Genomic DNA, 22,379 nt, shown 5'->3' on the forward strand with positions numbered 1-22,379 from the left:
AAATATTAAAGGTGTATGGTTAAGAAATATTAATGTCATATTCAATCAATCATTATTACCCGAGGGGAAAATCCTGTTTGAGGTGTAGCAGCATTAGCAATTTTTAGCTTTGGAAATGTCTGGATATCCCGCTCCTGAAATGTGTGTAACAATGAGCCTCCTCTCTGCCTGTCAAAATATTTTGCCTTTTGTCCTGAGGAATCTGTTCATTTTACTGAGCTCTGTCTCAATAATGTTGTCACTGACATGTTGGAAAAGGCAATGTCTCCACCTATAGGTGCAAATACAGCACTACAATTCACTACCTTTTTTTTTCTTCTTCTACCCAATGCATTCAAGAATCAATGTATAAGTTAAGTACAATAATGAACATGTATTCTCAAAATCAAGTTTATTCATAAAAACTTCAAAATGTATTAATAATGCACCAATAAAACTTTCAACTGAAAATCTGTTATTTACAGATCAATGTTTTCTTACATGAGACAAAATCAAATGTGTGCTATTGAGACCAATAATCACCTGCTAACTTTTGTGTGGTGTGAAAATTTAATTTAATATTTTTCAAATGCTTTATTTAAAAGTAGTAAACATCTAATATACCTATTTATGACTTGTTTGTACAGTCTAAAACAATTTCCGAAGTCCTTCAAAATGTCTTAAGGGACATTTTTTGTTATTTATAAATACTGTACATCCCTTAAATGGATGCAGATTTAAAAAAGAAAAATCCCAGATTAAAATTTTGAATGTCAAACACTACATTTCATGCATTCTGGTGAATTTGTATGCGCCAATTTCTGACTTTTCTGCATCAAATCATGGTGGAAATGTCTTTATATCTTGAGGTCAGAGGTCAAAGGTCCCCTTTGAAATTCGCCATGCCAGTTTTCCCTTAGCCTAACTTTGGAGCCTTATTTAGCTTCCTTCCCAACAAGCCAATAGCTTTGGATTCCTTTCATTTTCTAGTTTCATATGATGCCAATATCTTCCCTCTAGCTTGAAAACTGAGCTCACTACAGCCTCTTAAAGACAGTTATGTCAGCCGGAATTGCCGGCGATCCAGCAGGTCTCAAGAGGGTTTGAGAATTATTTTTTCTAAAATAGTCTAAAATCAGCAATTCAGACAATAATGATAATATCCATTACAGTTTGTTTGATTGTTGGAACCTGTAAATGTGAAGAATATAAACACGAGACAAACACTTTAAAGCAGTTTGGGTTTGTAGCTGCTATATATTTGTAAGTTTGGAGTAAATACAAAGAACATACATACCATCAAACAAGCATACAACAGACAAACATCCAAGCCCAGTATAGAAAAAGAGAAGATCTTTGAAGTGTTTTATACATTCTTATATACAGTGTAGATTATTAAGATATTACAGAAGATTAAAGTACGATTTTTTTTCATATCATCTGTGTGTCGACAGAATGTTTTAATTTCTTAAAAATCTCTGAAAAATTAAGACGTAATCACAACATGTATGGAAGGACATCGCCATATGAACAAAATAGAACCCATGTTCAAGAGTGAGAAATACAGGTGTCAACACAGTGCTTTTTTTTTCCTCTGCTTGTTTATCTTTTGTTATGTTGCTAATTAAAATGTGCAGTGAGACTGTCAGTAACAAAACAGTGCTAGAAAATAACTCAGGAAACACAGGGAGGTGATTATAAGATGATGTCTGATACATGTATCTTGATTATATATACCAGTCAAGAGCAGGAAATAATTTTTTTAGCAAATGTAACACACAAAGCAAACGGTGAGCAGAATGGAATGCTTGTTATATGTGTGGATCAAAAAGACGACGATACACTAGAAAAAAAATCTGTTTGTGTTTCTCACAAGAAAAGCAAAGTTTGTGATCCTTTTGTCATCGTGATCTGATCCCTCCCACCAACATTCTTGCAGTATCTCAAAAGGAAATAAGTTATTTTGGTCCAAGAAAAAGGTCTCCGCTGTTTTATCCAAGAAAATGAGGCTGGGTAATTTCTGCATACTTGTGAGAATATTTTGTTTTGCTCGAAAAAAACATCAAAATAAAGAGTCATGCTTTTTCTTTATGCTTTCTACAAAACAGGGAGTCACATTTTTTTTCTTTATCCTTCCTACAAAATAGAGAGTACAAAGTTTCAGTGGGAGGATTAAGGTAAAAACATGCACAAATGTGAGGGGAGATGGTGTCCCTGAGTGTGTGTGTGTATATGTATGTGTGTGTGCTGGTGTGTCTCCGCCTGCCTATATGGTCTCCACATAATTGGCAGGGAACAAGCCTTGACGGCCATCTTTGCTCCATCCCCTCCACCAGGCTTTGTCCACCGTTTCCACATCCTTGATGATGTCACCGGGTTCAAAGGAGATCTCCGATTCGTCCTCTGTGGGAGCCGCAAGATAACATGGTGAAGACCCACTAAACACGGTGTAATTACCATAAGTGGAGGCACTTTATGCGCACATGCGTGGCGATTATCCTCTAAATGGCAGCTTACCTGCTTGGTAGTCATACAGAGCTCGGACGCACATTTGTCGCTCGGCTAAAACCTGAAGCGGAGAGAAAAAACGTAGTAAGAAGAAGGCTGCAATCATGAAATACACGTCTTGTGTAACTCAAATTCACAAAACAGAATAAAGGACAATTAAATCACTTTCATAGAAACCCTTTTTCACATGAACTTTTGATTTTAAAAGATAAGGCTGCTGGCGATATTCTACATTTGTGTCAACAAAGCCCATGAAAGGCCAAAACCACCTTACTAACAACTTGTATTGCCTGTGTAGCCAAAGCCTGATATTCCTCTGTGCAATAAACCTCAATTGTTGTGCAAAAACTCAGCAACACCTTTGAACCCAACCAAATATTCATCAATATTGTTTTAATTAAGAACAGATTTCCATTTTTGAACAAACAGGCTTAGTGTAAGATACTGTACAAGTGAAATATATGTTTGTAGATACAGTACCTCTTGTCCATTTTCTGAGATCATCTGTTCCTCATCCTCTACGATGTCATCCTCCTCTACTGTGCTGTGGAGTTCGTAGCACACAGCCAGCTCCGGTGAGCTCAGTTCTGTGTCGGATGGACTCAAAGATCGCTCTGAGGAAGACCAGTGTGAAAAGCGTTCATCACAGCCCAAACAGTACAGAGAATGTATTTATGTGTCATCACTGAATAACGCTACATTAGTATAATATTATTTGATCTGATATGTTGCCAAACCTATGCCATTCTGTTCCTGTGTGTCCTCTCCATTTGGGATCCCATTGGTTGACGGGACGACAGTCTCGTGTTTGATTACTTGACAAATGGGTTCGGCATCTGAAATAACGACTTGGTTGTAATCTTTTGTCATTGTGCAACATGTTATCAAATGTAATTTTAACTTTTGGAAAGCTACAAAACATCATTTAAAAATAAATGCTGTGTGACAGTGTAACAATACAGTGTAAAAAATAACAGGGTACAAGAACAAGAGGACTACCAGTGATGGCTGACTCTTCATCTTTCTTTGAAAGCTCAGCAGGGTCAGAGGGGGTCTGACTGTCTTCTGATTGGTCATTCTCCTCTCCATCTTCCTTTGCCTCCTCCTCCTCCTCCTCCTCCTCCTGCACCACCTCACATTCAGCTTCCTGTTTTAATTCCTCCTCCTCTTCCTCCTTGTCCTCTTCCTTCACCTCCTCCTTTTCCTCCTCCTCTTGCTCCCGCTCCTCTGCCTCAGTCTGGACTGGTTCTGTGCTAACAGCACAAGGCTGTGGTTGTGTTTCAGCCTCATCTTCCTTGTGCTCCTCCTCATCCTCTTCCTCATCCTCCTCCACCAGTACAGCCCGTGCTATGTAGCCAGTGTTTGAGACCAGCTCAGTGTGCACAAGACTGGCTGTGTTGAGGTCTGTTGATTGGAAAATTACATCATTAAAAACACAATTTGATTAAGCTTACATGTTGTAAAAGAGCCCACGAAGGCTGTGTATAAAAAGTGAACTATAACGAACGAAAAAGTTGGATTCTCTGGGTGCACATTACAGTTAAGCCTGGCACGACTAAAAGTATATGTGGTTACTTTAGGAATATTTAATTGTGACTGGACTGTAAAAATAATCGGAGCTCTGTCATTTCTGTATAACAGGCCACTGATTCATATTCCCTGGTCTGCTTTACACAGTCTGGAGTATGTGGAGTAGTTTTTGGCAAAATCATCTAAGTCACTTTAGCCTGTAATAAAAAAAAATTTAACAACCACTACTTAATGTCAAACTATTAATGTCTTTGGCAAAGTAATAAGCAGAGTAATATGCTCTTTTCACATTGCACCATCACCCTGACTTTTTTGATACTCAGACTTTCTATGTAGATTACCTCAAAAAGGAAAAATATAACAATATTGCATAATCAGATCCTAATATAATTGTTTGTGTCCTGCTCCATCCTACCTGTGTTTGGCCATGGTCTCTCTGGAAGAGGAGCTGTCGGAGCCTGTGGAGACTCGAAGCAGAAAGTTGAGTGCTCTGGCTCGGTCGGGGTATTTTGGGGCGAGGCAGACAGGGCCTCTGGATGTGACTGAGAGGGGTTGTTCTTTACTAAAACGGGGGACAAGGAAGCCAAGAGAGTAGGGGAGGCCGGGGGTGCAGAAGGTTCCGTGGGTGACGGGGGTTTGGGCTCAACAGCAGCCTGAACTTGGCTGTTAGTTTGTGGAACGCTGGGCAGCGCTGAGACTGGAGGGGCGGGGCGAAGAGGTGATGTGGGCGGCGACATGGGGGCTCTGGGCCTTTCTGGAGAGGTGACAGGGCGGAAATCGGGGCTCATGGGGGGAGACGTGGCACGGTAGATGGGGGAGGGAGGAGCCCGGGCGAAGGGGGAGACCAGGGGTGAACTGTAAGGGGAGGTCGACGTGCTCCCTTCTGCTTTAGAGAAGATGAAGGCCGTGTCTGTCAGGCTGCGCTGGTATCGTCTGAAGGGTTTGCCTGGAGAGAAAGAAAACAGTTCAGAAACTGAAAGGATACATATTGCATATCCAACAACTGCATGCACTGTAATCCAAGGCTGATCCTTGTGTTTCAATAAAGCTTGTCTAGACCTTAAAGTCTCAGTGTACATACCGGTGCGGGAGGATCCAGGGCTGGTGGGACTTTGTGATGATGATGATGACAGCTGCCTGAAGAACTCCCTCGGGTTCATGGAGCGCTGTGACACTAACTCTGCCGCCTCCTACAGGTCAAGTAATGTACAGTATGTGCACGAAATCATTAAACAGACCAGGTGTCACGAAAATCTATAGCATTTCAACATGTGGCCCATTCAGGTCTTTGAAAAAGCGCTAATGAAAATAATATTAAGTAATGTTAGCTGTATGAGTTTATACTGTGTAAGATTCACTTACTGCTGCTTTCTCTATGGACTCGCTCCTTCTAAGACGAGCCCTCATATCGTCCATGTGCTCCCTCTGCTGCTGCTCCTGTCAGTGCAGAAACACAATCATATTATTTATATATTCACACACACACACACACACACACACACACATTTTAATCTCTTCATTTAGAATAGAACCATTTGAAAAAGTAGATGACACAACACTTGAGACTTGTGTAACTTGAGTGTTTTGACATTGAGCACTAATTAACGATACAGTAACTGCTGGCACAAAGCAACACCTGGGAAGGACTTTGTTGCTTTTCTCTCAGGAATCTCATACACCTACAAACCCCTCACTACACACATGTATAACCAGCCTTACTCTCACCTCTCACAAATATAAATATACTGTCTGTACTCATAACTAAGCTTAGAGACAGCCTCGAGTAAAGGCCGGAGGTAATTGTAACCCTAGTGAGGAACACCTCCTCCAAACCGTGGTCATATATACAACACAGCTCCAAAGCTGAGATTTTTCTCTTAGTCTTGTTTACAATAACGTCTCGTGTATTAGCTAAAATTTGAAAACGCATCGTATTTAGTGTTGCACTGTTTGAACATTGTGTTTGTGCATTCAGCATACTGTATAGTTGCATGTCAAAATGTCATGAAGTCTGTCATGTCTTGCTATTTCAAGCGATTTAAATGCAAAGCAACCATTCAGAGTGTGTGACAATGAATCAGACAGCTACTGTAAGAAACAACCATCAGAACAAAATGTTAACTTATTTCTTCTCAAAACATCATTAGTTATGTAATTAATGTCATCTGAAGAAAAACAAATATTATTTTAGGAAAGTTACAGTTAATTTGCATATTGTCTAACACAAAAATAGACATGGACATGAATTTCTGTCCCTGTCCGTCCCTGTTGTAAATAAAGAATAAATAAATCTCCTCATCACTGATTCGTAAAAACCTTGAGAACTGCCTGCGGATTAAAGTGACATCCATATCACCAGACATCCCAAAAGATCATGACTGATGGAAGATGTCAGTTTTCACATTGAATACTAAGCCCATCGTTATTGTATTTAATTTGTTTTGTAAAAAAAAAAACTTTCTAAAACTTTTATTTTGTAGGCAAAAATCGCTAAAGAGGAAGTGATTCTGTGGGTCCCTGTTGCTGCCATGACGGAGATCTATTTCAGCATCTGATTGAGGGGCCCGGCAGGCCCCATTGTTTTCTCAGAGTTGTTTTGTAGCAGGACAATGGTGGTACTTACATGGATCAGAGGGTCAGTTATAAAGTCCTCAGAACAATTACAGTTTTAGAATCAGACCTCTCACAGCCAAAGGTCAATCCAGGTCTTACACAGGGGTCAATGAGTTCAGGCCAGTCTGACCAAACTGAAAAGCCAGAAACCAGCAAAGCTATTTGTATCCATTTTGCCACCACAAAGCCCATGAAAACATGGTTGACCACTTTTCATCATTTTACATGCAAGATATACACATTAGGGTTGTCAAAGTTAACGCGATAATAACTTGTTAATGCAAATGTGTTTAAACGCCACTAATTTTTTTAACGAATTAACGCAACTTGCAGTTTTTAGGTTATACCGGGCTCAGCTAGAGTAAAGTAGAAAACCTAAGGAATCCATTGGTACTAACCATGTCATACTAGCTTGTCGCAAAGAATGCTAAATAATGCTCCAAACTTCTGCTAAATTTTGGCGAGGAAAATTTGTCATGGCAATTTCAAAGGGGTCCCTTTCATATGTGAATGAAAATGGGTTCTATGGGTACCCACAAATCACCCTTCAAGGTACATTTTGAACAGATAAAAAATGTGTGATTCATTTTTGATTAATCGCGATTAACTATGGACAATTATGTGATTAATCGTGATTCAATATTTGAATCGATTGACAGCCCTAATACACATCTCTTCACTCACCCATTTGTGTTTCTCCTTCCTGCGCAGTTCTTCTTCTTGCTCTGCCTGTTTTCTTCTGTGAGACATTTAAAAAAATAAAACAGCACCACTTATTATTGTTCCAATATCCAAAATACAGTGCATTTACTGTGTACGTGAATCTATTACTGAACAAAAAAATATAAACGCAACACTTTTGTTTTTGCTCACATTTTTCACAAGTTGAAAAAAAAGATATTTGTTAAAATCTGATTCAGTGAGCGCTTCTCCTTTGCCAAGATAATCCATCCACCTGACAGATGTGGCACATCAAGATGCTGATTAAACAGCATCATTATTACACAGGTGTGCATTGGGCTGCTCACAATAAAAAGCCGCTCTAAAATGTGCAGTTTTATCACACAACATCCAGATGTCTCACGTTTTGACGGAGTGCGCCGTTGGCATGCTGACTGAAGGAATGACCACCAGAGCTGTGGCAGTAGGGTTATAGTACGATAACAAACCCAGGTGCATTTTATTGAAGGCAATTTGAATGCACAGAGATACTATGACGAGATCCTGAGGCCCATTGTCGTGCCATTCATCCGCCACCAACACCTACATCCCAGTTCTTGCATCTCCTGTCATGTCACCCATTGAGCATGTTTGGGATGCTCTGGATCGGCGTGTTCTAATTTCTGCTAATATCCAGCAACTTCGCACAGCCATTGAAGAGGAGTTGGCCGACATTCATCAGGCCTCAATCAACAACCTGATCAACTCTATTGCAGAGGAGATATGTCACACTGCGTGAGGCAAATGGTGGTAAAACCAGATACTGTCTGATACTTTGAGGTATCTGTGACCAAAAAAAATAATGTCTGTAGGCCTAGTCGTGTGAAATCCTAATGAATAGTCTTTTTTTCCAAGATAAAACTACACATTTTAGAGTGGCCTTTTATTGTGGGAAGCCCAAGGCACACCTGTGTGATAATGATACATCTTGATATGACACACCTGTCAGGTAGATGGATTATTTTGTCAAAGGAGAAGTGATCACTAACATGGATTTAAAAAAAATTTGTGCACAACATTTGAGTGAAATAAACCTTTTTCTAGATCTTTAATTTCAACTCATGAAAAAACAAAAGTGTATATTATAGTTTTGTTCAGTTTACTTTATTCTTCTAAACCATACACAGTACAGCCACTGGAGGGCACTATTGGAACTATTGGAAACAGACATTGTTCCTACCTCTGCTCCTCAATCATCTGTAGCTTCTCATTCATCTTTCTGTCTCTCTCATCTGCATCCCTCCGCTCCTTTGAAACTCTCTCTCTTTCAAGGCGCCGTCTCTCCTCCGCTGCTCGCCTCTTCTCCTCGTCTTTCCTCTCTTCCTCTTCACGCTGACACACACACACACACACACAATGGGAAACAATGGGAGAATATATTATACTTTCATTTCACTTTCAAATAGAAAAATAGCTCTCCTCAGTAGCTATGTAAATGGCAGTAAACTATATTTTAGCCACACAGATGTGGCCAAATAGAGAGACTTTGGCATACCTCTGCTCGTGCCCAGAAGGAGTCTCTGTTTATCCGTCTCATCTCCATGGCAGCATTAGTTTTTCTGTAGTTTGTACCCTATAAGAAAAACAAAGGAACAGTGAATGCAGAGCCACAACTATACTAGAAGTCACATAGGAGGTAAGTTTCTACATTAAATTGTGTCACAGTGTGTATATGAAAGTCTCTGTCTCCATCTGTTGGGCAGATGAGGTACTGCAGTGAACTCACCACTAGTTCCTCCTTGTCCGCAGACCTGGAGCTCCTTCTCACCCACTGTGTAGGAGGCTGGGCCTGGGCCTTGCTGAGCTCTGCTAGTATCTTCTCCTCCGTCACATCCTCCACTTTCTCTGCACCAACGAATACATGTGCTTCCTGAAACATGGAGGGCAGGGAATGAAAAAGAGATGGCAAATAGAGTAAGACAGATGTGAATTTAATCCACCCTTGCATACTGTACTGTAGTCACACACACACACAAAGGCTAGAAATTCATACACAAGTACACACAGTCCCTCTGGTGGTTTTCTCTTGGTCTGACTTGGAGTTATGCAAACTTGGAGCCAAACAGTTGTGCAACTGCTACAAGGATTGTAAGAGAGCGAAAAATACTCCCTGGCTTTAGCGTGAGGACAGGAATGCATTGGTTTGGATGGTTTTAGATGGCAGAGGGGGGGATGGGAAGAAATAAAAAATAGGGGGTTAGATAGGGAAAGTGAGAAAGAGAGGGTGTGAAAGCATGTGTTTTTGCAAAAATGTCGAAAAAGAGAGAGACCTTCACTTAACATGCAATAGTTGCTCAATACCTGGAAGTCAAGCTTAAGGGAGATTTAGAGATATAAAAAAAGACTATTGGCAAATCATATTCAAAAACCACAGTAGTGTTCCACTGCTGCTATTTCTATGGCACGGATAGGTGTTGAACATGAGCTGAACTCATGCATGTATACAGGCATTTTGTATGTGGCCAGGACCTCAGAATAATTTCCATGGAGAGTAAGTCCAGGCTTGTTGATGGAGGGCCAGGTCTGTCAGCCTCCAACAGGAAACCACAGCTTTATCTGAGTGACAACGCTGACACCGACACTGAACAGAGCATCCAGTGTGCCCTATAATACATGTCAGTACGGAGTATAATCCATATCACTCTAGCTGTCACTGCCAACTGCACACACACAGACCAGACAAGCAGTCCACAGCGCTGCCAGGGATGCTGGGAAAATCATGGAAACAGACAGAACCACAATGTACAGCAAAAGCTCCCAGTAGCAGAACATGTTTGCCCATTACTGACACCAACCCTGCATCCTCGTGCACTGGATTTTATCAAGTACAGGAAGACAGAACAGTTTTCTCTCAATATGTCAATACGGTCTTCCCTGCATACTTTATGCAAATCACCTCTAATTCTTTGCATACCTTTTTCATAACTCTTTTCATATCATGATATGGCTGGGAGTCACTCAACAGCATTCAGGTGCTACAGGACTTGGATTCCATATTCATCATCGTGTTTAAGATGTAAATCATAAGTGTTGGAGATTAAAAAAAGCCCTTACCCTCCTCTCAGTCTCTCACCTTCCCCTCTGTTTCAATCCCATAGTGCTGCTTCAGTAGTAAAGGCAAATGTGTCATAATCCACCCTATCCATGCCCTAGATATTTTCAGTCGATGAGACTGTTTTCAGGCTATTAAATAGGCGTTATCAGTCGCTATAAGCACCATGGATGTGGGTCAATAGGGGGCTACTACACCTAAAAGTAGGTTTTATCATGTATTCACATGGTAGATCACCAAAAGAAGGTATAAAAGAACATGACAGCGACCTCTAGCAACCGTAGTAATTGTGACAGGAGCAGAATTGGAAGTCAGGCGTTGTAGTATAGACAGGGTGAAACTCCATATGGGGTGGAATTTGAGGGTGATGGATGGGAGTTTTCACCCAGGAGACCGGGGTTCACATCCTATTTGTGTTCATAAGAATTAAGTTTCACTTTTACTTTTGATAGTTATTTTAAGCAAAAAAACACAATGTTTTTCCCTTAACTTAACCAAGTGGTTTTGTTAGCTAAACCTACAGAAGCTCTTTTGTTAGAGCTCAAAACATGATGTTTCATTCAGTTTAACAATGTGTTAGAATGTGTTACAACATAGTAGGTCCCTGATGACCCACATCTATGGTGCTTGTAGCAACCGATAACATCTATTTAATGGCCTGATAACAGTCGATAACAGGTGATATTTTCATGGAAAAATCTCAGTATAACGTCCAAGTAGGATGTTGCATGCGAACCAACCATCTTTTTTAGGATTCGTGGCATTGATGACCTTGATAGCTATGGGTATAAGAATATAACCTCTCCGGGAGGAAAAGGAGCCTCGAGGTGATGTGACAGGTTGAGAGTTACCAGCTCGATATAATTGTGCTCAACTCTGCACAAACTGACTGCTCTGGCACTGCTTCACACAGTCTCTCCTGCTCAGGAGTTGTTCAGACTGCGAGAGGCAGTAGGTGGATGTGGATGTGTCCCTGTGAAGTCTGACCCAGATGACTGATGGGTCACTTATGGTTAAAGTGTTATTGTTTGCATGCTCCTTTAAAATGTAAAAAAGAATGTAAGTTGATTTTTGTTACATTAACAGCGTATTATGTTCCTCAGATGTTATGCCATTAACATTCGTAATGAGTTCTCCACAGTTTAAATAAATCAGAAGCAGCAATAGAGGCCAATGTTGGTTGACATGGCAATAAATCCTCTGTTCTTAAGTGTGTGTCGGGGCGAGATGACAGACATGAATGATCTAAAGTGCTTCAGGGTTTAGTGCCTTGACCCGAATATGTTGCTTTATTCCATATTCACAATAGAAGTACTGTTCTTTGTTGCAATCCAAATCTCCTGCTCCACCTTAAAAGATATTTGGCATTGTGCCAGGCTGTCATGTGCACATAGTTATTACGTTTGGTTATGATTAAAGATGTATTTCATAAAATTAAAAGAAAAGATTCAACTCCTCCTGTATCTTCATTTCCATTTTTACAGCCCTCTCTCATATCTGACTATATGAGATATACTTTTATACAGTATGTATCTTCTCCTCCACAATGAATCACTCGCAGTATCAACACTTAATGTCCCTGCACACACACACCCTTCTGACTCAACTTTATTCAGCTATTGTTTCAGTGGAAATGCAGAACAATGGAAACACCTGCACCCTATTCATAATTTACTTGTCATAACTTAACGCCACACTGGAGTACAGTATGTAACGTACCCAAATCTACTGCTGCAGGACTCGCCTTAACAAAACCCCCTCGCTGCCAGCTGGGACATGCAGCATAGCAAGCCAGAAAGACACAGACAAGTTGAAAAAAAAAAGAGAGAGAGAGAGAGAGAGAGAAAGGAGCGAATAACAAATACAAACTAACAACGTGCCGAGGGAAATTCTAACTGACTGTATCCACGGCAATGAATGCCAGGAGTCTAAGAAAACAAGCTAATTGAGCCCCCTGTTATTATCATCACCACTCAATTTATGTATGTGGGTTATCTCAGTAGTTTTGTTTCCCGGTCATCGCAAGGTCAAGTAGGAATTTCGCTGAGAGTCAGGATTGTTTGAAGCTGTGGCGTCTGTTTATTTTCTGTGGACAACAGTAAAATACAACCTGCCTTGCCGACACAGGTAATATCAGCAACTATGCTATGACACCTGTTTGGAATCCTTTTCCCCTAAAAACAACTAGTGCTCTACAGCCCTTGAGACAATGTTGAATCAGTCACATATTGTTTTAGATTAAAAAAGAATCAAAACAAGAGAGGTGACCCTAGTAGCCTATGAGTTTTAATAAATACATTATGTAATGTCTTTGACTTTGCATTAGAGGAAAAGGTTTGCATATATTTTACTCAATGAAAAATCCATTAAAAGCACAAGCCCCATATTCACAACTTGACCTCATGAGAGACTCATCGATTAGTTGACTATTAATTGATTAATCAACATTACGTTGCCACTCAATTTCAATAGACAAGACACAGAATCAATGGATCCTGCCGTAGAAGTAATTTGGTGCTTGATATACTTGATATTTGTGAGATCTTCACAGTAGGGCTGCGCGATTATGGCTAAAATGACAATTATTTTGATCAATATTGAGATCACGATTATTTATCATGATTATTTATAGATTAGGGACAAAATATTTTTATTACAATTTCACATTTTAAAAAAATGTTGTGCTTCAGTCCAACTGTCAACAACTCTACATGTTGTCCTTTTACTTTGTTATTGTCATCTATCGTGGTTATTTGCATAGAAACACACAATTCAAATGATTAGGAAATAAATTATTGTATTTTTATTTAAATATTTGCTTTGATTAAAACAAATTTTGGCATTACTAGTTCTAATTATATATTAAAAGCTGATTAGAGCTAGTGTTAGGAAGTTAAACAGGTCATATTTCTCTCTCTAATATCTATTTTACGTTGCTGTGAAAACATCTACTTCAAACAACTGGATTTATTCAAGTTTCTCGCCAAAAACAACATTTTACAAGATTATGTTCGAACACATCATGATAGCGTCATAATTTACAATCGCCCAATACTCATTTCTACTGAGAAGAGATTGAACACACCATAGTGTAACTCGATGGAACCCCGTTGACATTAGCTCTTTAGCTCCGTGCTGTCAGCAGACGAGCCGGTCACTGTGATTACTCTGAGCAGCATCATGGGAACGAATACCAATATAAAAAGTGGTTGATTAAGTTAGTTGTTCCAAATGTTTTTAAGGTTGTTCCTTCATGGCTTGGACCAGTTGTGACAAATTGCGAGTTTTATGTATTCTTCTTCAATTAATTGTGCAGCCCTACTCCACAGATACAAACACTGGTATCAGTTCATATTCAGTCCGTACAGTGTCACTTCTTGTCCTGCAAATTGTTGCCAGGTGGCTGTGGACTCTTTGTGCAGATTGATAGAAACTATAAAACAAACCGGTTTGAGTAATCTTTTTGAGGAATTTATCACACGCCAAGCCCAGATGATTTCCCAGACGGAGGTATGACGCAGACTGCTGTGCTGTTATTTTTTACAAGCTTCCCATGATGTTTACATTATTCTTTTGCCAGCACATGAAGCAACATTTTAAAAGATCTCGTTTGTTCATGAACAATGTACGTGATCGGAAAGGTGAGTAAAGACGATTACGTGGCCTTGAAACGTCACATCTGCTGGTAAAGTTAGAATGAACAGAAGACAGGACACCACAGGAACAGTATGTATCATCACCGCAGTCTTTAGGTCGGGATATTTCTGCAAATGCAATCCATATGCTTGGCTATGATGTCTATGGAGGTGATGCAGTGTGTTCTCTTTTAGTCTGAATCAGATATAACTGATAAATTCATGTCTGAACTGCTGCGTAACGGAAAATAAAACTTTATTTTTCTAATCTAGTCTAACACCTGTCCGAACAACCGTTTGCTCTTGACCTAAAATAAATAGTTTCTGTTACCTTTTTTGTCGTGTAGTGGGTAAGTAGTGATAGGAGTGATCACAAGTTGATTGCATTGTCATGATGCAGGTCTGGCTATTAATGTATGTGTGTGTGTGTGTGTGTGTGTTTTCTAAGGTTAGGGGTCACAATTCTCCCACAATTCTCAGAAGGAGAAACAATTTTCTTCGCTCCACGCCATATTGACCACGTAATCATTTCTCTACAATTTTGAAATCCCAAATGAATATGTACACTGCTCATACACACACACACAAACACACACATAGTCTCATAGAGGGGTTCAGCGCTTTCAGACATTGGCTCGCAAAAATCCCAGACTCGACATAAGAAAATAAAGAGACAAAAAACAACAAACATTCCACAGATGCTTCTGCAGTTGACTGGGTGATGCCTTTATATGGAAACTAGTAAACCCAGGGGTCAGTTGAACCTCTCCTAGTTAGACTGAAACGCTAAATAAACACAGTTTGAGGGCCACAGATGGAGAGGAGGATGTGCAGCTAACATGATGGATCATAAAAAAGAACATACAGCGGTTCTCTATTCCTTCTACTTCCCGTCTCTCCTATCACCACTTGGGTTTGTGACGTGACTTTTGTGCCACAAACAATAGAGCTTTCAAGCCCAAACTCAGCTGTCTCCCCCTGGTAGCGACATGGCAGATAAACCAAACGTATGACCAACACTGCAATAGAGCAGGAAGTGGACTGAGGACAGGAAGCTCTCAAAACAATACAAAGTAAACTACCGTGAGTAAATATAGAGTTTGTGAGCACAAAGTCTAGAGATAAAAAAGAACTGCAGAGGACAGAATGTTTTCTCTAAAGCAGGGATTTGGGAAAACAAAGAGTGCCAGGTATGTTATTTTCATGTACTGGACTGCTTCTGCTCCTCCTCAGTGCTAAAAATGTCTCAGCTGGAATTATGTCATCTTTAAAAAACGCATAGACAAACTACTGGATTGAAGTGCACAAAGGTTAGCGATTTGTAACAAAGCACATCATGATCTACTGCACCTTGAAGAAGTTTTTGATGGCTGGAATGTGGGTGGCACATTCTGTCCTCCGGAAGTCATCCACATTTTGGCCGACCTGCAGACAAACACAGGATGTAGACACTTACATTCATGTCATACCTCTCTCAGAGCGGGCTAAAAACAGAGGAGGAAGGGAGGCAGAGGAACAATAGGATTCACACTTCAGCAGACAATCTGTGTTTCACCATTTGGATAGATAACATAAAAGCTCAAATATTAAAAGGGATAGTCCGGGTGTTTTGAAGTGGGGTTGTATGTACTTATCCATAGTAGGTGTATAACTTACAGTAGATGAGGGTTGGAGTGCCCTCAGCCTCGAAAACAGACAGGAGTACCGACACTAGCAAAGCAATGTACTGCTTTGGGCCAGCAGAAAAACTTATTTTAGCCTCCTAAAAGGCTCACCTAATAAAATTTGATATCTGTTTAAGTGTACGCTATATTTAATATTTTCCGACAGCAGAGTGAACCGAAAATGAAACGTATCTATACTTTTTTTTATCATCTGAGCCTGCTGGCTTTGAAGAGAGCATAGATAAGTTTCATTTTCAGTTCAGTTTCCGGTCGGAAGGGAGGCCTGTCTGATGGCAAGATAAAGTGGTAAAAATATTCTAAATATAGCGTACACTTAAACGAATATCGATTTTTTTTTTTTTTAGATGAGCCTTTCTTTTAGGTGGCTAAAATACATTTTTGCTGTCCCCGTCCACAGCACAGTATTGCTTTGCTCCAGTGTTGGTACTCCTGTCTGTTTCTCCAAACTGGGGGCGTGCCGACCATCATCTACTGTAAGTAATACACCTACTATGGATAAAACCCCACTTCAAAACACCCGGACTATCCCTTTAAGTCGTAATGATGTACAATTTACAGCATATCATTGTAGAACTTATGCAGCATTATTCTGTATATTTATGAACCCAATATGAAAATGTACCTATATTTTTCTGACACTGTGATTTTCTTTCATATTCAGCTGGCTGCAGATGTAACACCATGCTTTCAAACCTTCTCCCAACATCTGTTTCTTGGACTAATTCATGACCAGGTATTTTGTGGAACCAATTTTCAACCAATCAGAGGCAGCGGCAACATGCCTGTTTATAACAGGGCTACAACGCCATGTAATTCTGAGCCCTTTGACTCCCACAACTGTCTGACAAATATTAGACATGCCCTGTGATTCATAACGTCTTGTACTACAATGACGTAATAACACATTCTCACAGCGCTTTCCCACTCGTCAGATGCCAAATAAGTCTATGTCAAAACAGGACGATAGAATGTGAATAAGTCAAGTAGCTTAGGATTTTCTCCAGAGTATTTAGCAGATTAATGAGTGCATATGTGACCACTTATGATGTTAAACCCATTATCTTGGCGCTGCTAAATGACTTTGCCCTATCTAAATGAATGCAACTTGTGTGTATGTATATGTATGTGCAAACAAAGCTGACGTGTGTTTCTGTCATTTGTGCTGGTATGTGTGTTTCTTTAACATGATAAGCCTGTGCTTACATGAGCTAAGCCCCATGAGCCCGTCTGCCACTCACCCAGCTGATCATGGCAATCCGGGGGCCTCCTGTCTCCACGCTTCCCACTTTGCACAGTCCGTATTGAGGCTTGGAGATGTGAAACTTCTCTGCCAGCTCTGCCACACCACCCGCTGTTTAGAAAGGAGACAGAGATAGGGAGAGGTTGGATGAAACAAAGGGAAAAGGAGACTGATGGTGATGGAGAGTGAGACAACAGAAATTATACATTTTCTCCCAATAGCAAATTAAAGTTAGAATAATATTCTCTAAACGCAAGATGACGTATGAATTCCCTTCAGGCAAAAGTGAAGAAGCTGACAAGTTTCATTCTTTCTTTGTAGGGCTTAGAAGACATACCATATATGATAGTTTCGCCTTACCTCCTGAGTCAGCCAGTTTGAGCTTGTTGGTGACTCCATCATATGCGAATATTGCCCTGTGGACAAACACACAAACACAACAGGTCAGCTACTGAAATGTGGGTGACAAAGACATGACAGACACACTGGTAATGAGGAGTGTCAGGTTGAATTGTCTGAACTAAACGACTACTTGTTTGATTTCGGTGCGCCCGAGAGTCATCCAAAACGTCCATATCCAAGCACGAGCGTGTGGACAGCTGGCTCTGCCATGTGTTCACTCTTTCACCGTGCACACAGGGGACACACACAGGCATAGCCAGATGTTTTACTGCACATACTTTGTCTAAACTATAACAAGCTTCCCTGCAGTGCAAATCATCTCTACAATGCACATAACAAAAATGAATTCTCTTAAACTGTGACACTTTGCAGTACATGCGTAAAACAGGAAGGCACTCGGCAGCACAATAACCTTCATTCATAGTGTGTTTGCCTCATAGATGGATGGATAAATGCTGTTCTCTGCTCCAATTTTTTTTGACATTTTGCAGGTGAAAACCTGTCCTACCGCACCCTTCAGTCAGTCAAACTGCAGGTCACTGTGGCAACTCAACAACTCATAGTGTGTTTCCATGACAGCATCGAGATACAACTCCACTGCTGAAACAAACTAAGTACAGAGTGATTGTTTTGAGATGTTATGTAGCTTTGTTGCAGAATATCCAAGACAGAAATGTGTGACTTCATAATAAAGAGAAACAAACCAAAAGACAAATGGGATACTTGTAAAGCTACACATCGTCCTGGCTGTTATCTCCACCACTAGTTCAGAGTCCAAAATGATACCCATGTGCTATTTGACATGACATGCTTCTAACATAATCCTGATTCATGTGTGTGTTTGAAGCACAACTGGGGGTAAATCTGTGTGTGTGTATGTGTGTGTGAGTGTAAGTGACTTTACGAGGTGGCCTGCAGAGAGATGAATTGTCAAAGCTTTATAGGACTGTGTATGTGTGCACAAGTATGTGCATGTGTCTGTGTCTGACTGTGTAAATCTTGCTCTGTAGGACTCCTGGGGGTGTGTCAACAACATCTGGATCTGGGTAGCAAGAGTGTAAGGCCATGAGCAGCTATTACAATGGGCCAAAGGTGACCGGTCTGTGTTTGTGGATGTGTGTCGGGAGGAGGGGGTGAATGAGAGACAGACACAGAGAAAGAATAAAGTATTAGTATGAAACGTTTTGGTCTTGTATACAACATCTACAGTAAAAACAACAGCAGTTTGGCATAAAAGTGGACAGCAGGCCAGCTAACTCAGTTAACATCTGTGAATCACTCTGTTATTTTTTCCTGATACAACAAGTCTGTGTCTGTCCAAAGAACAAAGAGCGCCAAAAGTCAATCGGTATGTGTGCTGGGGACACAATAACTATATTGTGCGCCCTATTGAAAGCTGCACGCTGCACGCTGGCACTGCATCTGTGAGGAGGCTGGCTGAAACTGTGCTTTTGTTTTTAATGGTGCTGATCATGCTGACAGGTGTTTACTGAATATTTATCATTTTATTTATTAATTTTAAATAAGATTTCATCAGAATATTTTTAAAAAAAAAGGGCTTATATGAGCTTTGTGTCACCCAGATCATTCCCATATCTCTTCGGGGATTAGTCAAGCCACAATAACTACAGAAACAACACACTCCACTCCCTTATTAGTCTTAACCAGCATCCAGAGCTGCTTAGACAACAATCCACATTCACTGATCCCTGGTCCTCAAGACATTCCTAAAGGTCACCATTCACGAGTCAGTCAAGGTCAAAGGTCACTGGGCCTCTGAAGGAGTCTTGATTGCATGTGCAAATTCTCCACCCACAGAGAACAGGCTTGCACATGAGGATACACGGTGCTGTGGGAGACTCTTTGTTCTGCCAGAGATTTCACTTGGATGGAATTTACAAAGATTGTATTTTAAGGCATTTTTTCTCCCCAGGATTTTACTTAACTGTAATCCCGGTCTAGGATACCAACAAGGTCGACGAGTTTACAAATGCAATAATTTTAGAAAAATAATAAATGGTCAAATGTTTTTTTTTTAAAGTATAAATAAGATCTTATCCCTTTAATACATTTTATTATTATTACAGCATTTGGAAGATCCATCAATCTCGTCTTTTCTGCCTCGGGGAAGGACACATATCCCTGAAATGCACTGGCACAATAAAGTTTATTGAGGGGATCAAGTAACCATCCTGAACCTTTTTCTACATTTCCTGAAAGTCTCATTTTAAGGACTGTTCACCCCTCTGATTTATCAAAACATTATCTGCATGGTTGGAATTTAAAAGAAACCTGCTTTTGCAGTATTACTATGGTTCAGTGAATCCTCGTCACTGACGTGAAATGAATGGATTATATTTGACGAGAAGGCCTGTGAAAGTTCACACTTCTGGATATTACAAGTTTTTACAAGTGTGCTTCTTCTACTACGGTGCTTTTTACTGTAACAGAGAATAAAGTCAAACCCTGTGGTGAACCACAGATTGATAATCTGGATATGCCAGCAGGGTGGTGTAGTGAGTACAGAGGGACGGTTCTCCCTCTATACTCTCCACACAGACGGTTCAGGTTCACATTACAAGTGAGCTGAAGTGTCCTTGAGCAAGACAATCAATCCAAAACAGTTTTGCGGTCACTCTTCTGTAGATGACCCACGGTATACCACATCAAAGTAAGCCAACTGGATGCCCTTCTCTCTCTCTCTCTGTTTTTGTCTGCGCCACTTGATCAGCTTTGTTACTGTAAAGTAGCAGCAGTAAAAATCTTTCCTAACTAACAGAGCAGATTAGACCCCCATTCCTTCACACATGTAGGTTTCTTGAGAGCTACACTGACTGATGAGAAAAACAGACTCTCTTATGTCGGTACTCCAGCCCACCTCTTAACTCAGCCAGCAATGACCTCAGCTCTGAGAAAGGGAGGGAGAGAAGAGGAGAGAAGAGAAGAGAAGAGAAGAGAAGAGAAGAGAAGAGAAGAGAAGAGAAGAGAAGAGACGTGAAATGTAGGGAAAGAGGCCATCACTAAGGGGAGTGGAAGGGGCATGAAAAGGGGAGAGGAGGAGAACAAAAATGATGGCATAATCTGAAACATCAACTTTTTTTTAAGTAATTAACAATGAGGAATGCAATCTGTGCATCGTTACCACAGCCAGCCACTCGGTGCAGCTATAAAACAAATAAACAGACATTCATCTCAGAGTATACAGAGACAAAGGCATACATACAGACATGCACACAGACACACACACACACACAAAATAGACTGTAAGCCCGAGCCAGTAACAATAGGGCTTGTTTGTTTTGGACTACCAGATCCCCTGTAATACCTCCAAACATGCTACGCTCTACCATTTCAAGATGAACATAACAGAAGCAGATGGTGAGCCTCGCTGGAGAAGGCCTTGTTTTCACATTCCACTACACCAGGCTAAACTATCAACCATTTCACTGTGGTAATAAGCACATTGTATTGTCATTTCTAAAGAGACTTTATGGGAGATTTTCTTCCCTTGTGCTCTCGTCCAATTTTGTTTTGATGCTCTCATGTCATTGTTATACAATAAGAAAGAGCAAAAATGAACCTATTTTGATCCCCAGAACCAATAACCATTTCTCATATTCCTTGTTCAGTACGCCATCCCTTCTCTCTCCATATATCCTGTTGGTATCACACCATCATTACTACTCTAAATTCATTATTCTGACCCCCGTCTCCTACAACACATATTTCTTTCCCCTCCTACTTTAAATTCTGTAGCACAACATACCTCTTTCACAAACTGGAGCGATATCTCACCGTCATCTTTTCTCCCTCGACTCCACACTTCCTACCCTCTATGTCTCTCCGACAGGAAGATCTTGTGGGCTCATGGGTCATTTATTCGTTCCATCTTTGCCAGCGGGGGAGATATGAGAGATTTGTGGTTATGCATGCTGTTGCGATATGATAAACTGCGCATGAAGAGAAAACGGATGAGAGGCTGGGAGAATTCGCTGCCCAATATTAAGCTCTCCATCAGATCATTCATTTTGTTGCCCTCCCAACTCTCATGTAAGGCATTTGTCAAGACATGTGATTTTAATAATGCAGTCTTTTCAATGCTTATTTCATGCTCTAACTTCTTTCAGATTGTTTTCATTACGTACCTTTCCACAAGCTTCCTTCTGTTCAGTTCATTTTACATCATATGTTTTCTCTCCCCTCCCCCCATCAGCCCCCCAACTTCTTACTCTTGGCTCAAAGCTGACCTGGGCTCAGTGCTATTTTTAGTCTCTCTGTCTACCTCTCTGGCTGTGTTGGAGTAAGGAACTCAGAGACGTCCCCACAGCGCACAGCGCTCATTTCCTCTCGCCAAACATGGGCAAAAAAAAAGTCCAGCCAGACTGCACTACTGAAAAAGTCATTTTTTTCCCCCCCCTGGCCGTCATGTTACTCATATAGTGTCCATGAGGCGACCCCGGCGGTGCACGTATTCTTCCGTCCGTCTGGACTGCAGAGATATGTGGAGGTTTATGGGTAGGGGTTGAGAAATGTGACTAAGAGAGAGGAAGTGACGGAATGAGAGAGTTAGTGGAGAATAGGAAAAAGAGAGAATGGCACTACATCGGTCTGGCTTGTACAGTCAGTGTGCTCTAAAGGTGATGCATCAGTGTAAACATCATGACTGAAAAACGTGGCGTGGTAAACCACAGGCACGTTCCAATTGTAACGTGGTGAAAGATGTTGCTAGGGAGCACTTTAAATAAAGAATTGGGTTGTTATACAGTTCTGGTTAAGAATCCTCTACACAAGGCATGAAGACTATCCAACATCATATCCCACAATCCCCAGAACTTCAAACTGCAGTGACCCAATCAGTGTTTTTCCTCTTTGGCTCCTCATTAAGTGATGAAACGTGGATGTCAAAATGATGTGGGCTTGCTGCTGAAGGAGGGATGGTGTTTATGAACACCTCCACCACCTTATTGCACCTCTCACTTCTGTGATTATTTCTCTTGGTGCCAGAAAAACAGAGA

At 40.7% G+C, this 22,379-nt stretch overlaps 1 protein-coding gene across 1 annotated transcript in view; it reads right to left on the reverse strand.

Moving 5' to 3' along the window:
• Window positions 1-1,216: 1,216 nt before the first annotated feature.
• The window catches only part of si:dkey-40c11.2 (drebrin-like protein), a 34,139-nt gene continuing 12,976 nt past the window's right edge, over window positions 1,217-22,379 (reverse strand). Inside the window, exons 4-18 of the mRNA XM_037778386.1 lie at window positions 17,323-17,378; window positions 16,961-17,073; window positions 15,388-15,462; window positions 9,077-9,220; window positions 8,846-8,923; window positions 8,531-8,682; window positions 7,315-7,369; window positions 5,380-5,454; window positions 5,099-5,207; window positions 4,433-4,963; window positions 3,487-3,891; window positions 3,225-3,323; window positions 2,968-3,101; window positions 2,497-2,548; window positions 1,217-2,382 (exon numbers count right to left, since the gene is read on the reverse strand). Of these exons, the coding sequence (XP_037634314.1) occupies window positions 2,246-2,382; window positions 2,497-2,548; window positions 2,968-3,101; window positions 3,225-3,323; window positions 3,487-3,891; window positions 4,433-4,963; window positions 5,099-5,207; window positions 5,380-5,454; window positions 7,315-7,369; window positions 8,531-8,682; window positions 8,846-8,923; window positions 9,077-9,220; window positions 15,388-15,462; window positions 16,961-17,073; window positions 17,323-17,378 (2,215 nt within the window). The 3' untranslated portion in view covers window positions 1,217-2,245. The remainder of the gene's footprint in view (window positions 2,383-2,496; window positions 2,549-2,967; window positions 3,102-3,224; window positions 3,324-3,486; window positions 3,892-4,432; window positions 4,964-5,098; window positions 5,208-5,379; window positions 5,455-7,314; window positions 7,370-8,530; window positions 8,683-8,845; window positions 8,924-9,076; window positions 9,221-15,387; window positions 15,463-16,960; window positions 17,074-17,322; window positions 17,379-22,379) is intronic.

Source organism: Sebastes umbrosus, chromosome 8 (assembly GCF_015220745.1).
Source record: "Sebastes umbrosus isolate fSebUmb1 chromosome 8, fSebUmb1.pri, whole genome shotgun sequence".
NCBI classification, from domain to species: Eukaryota; Metazoa; Chordata; class Actinopteri; order Perciformes; family Sebastidae; genus Sebastes; species Sebastes umbrosus.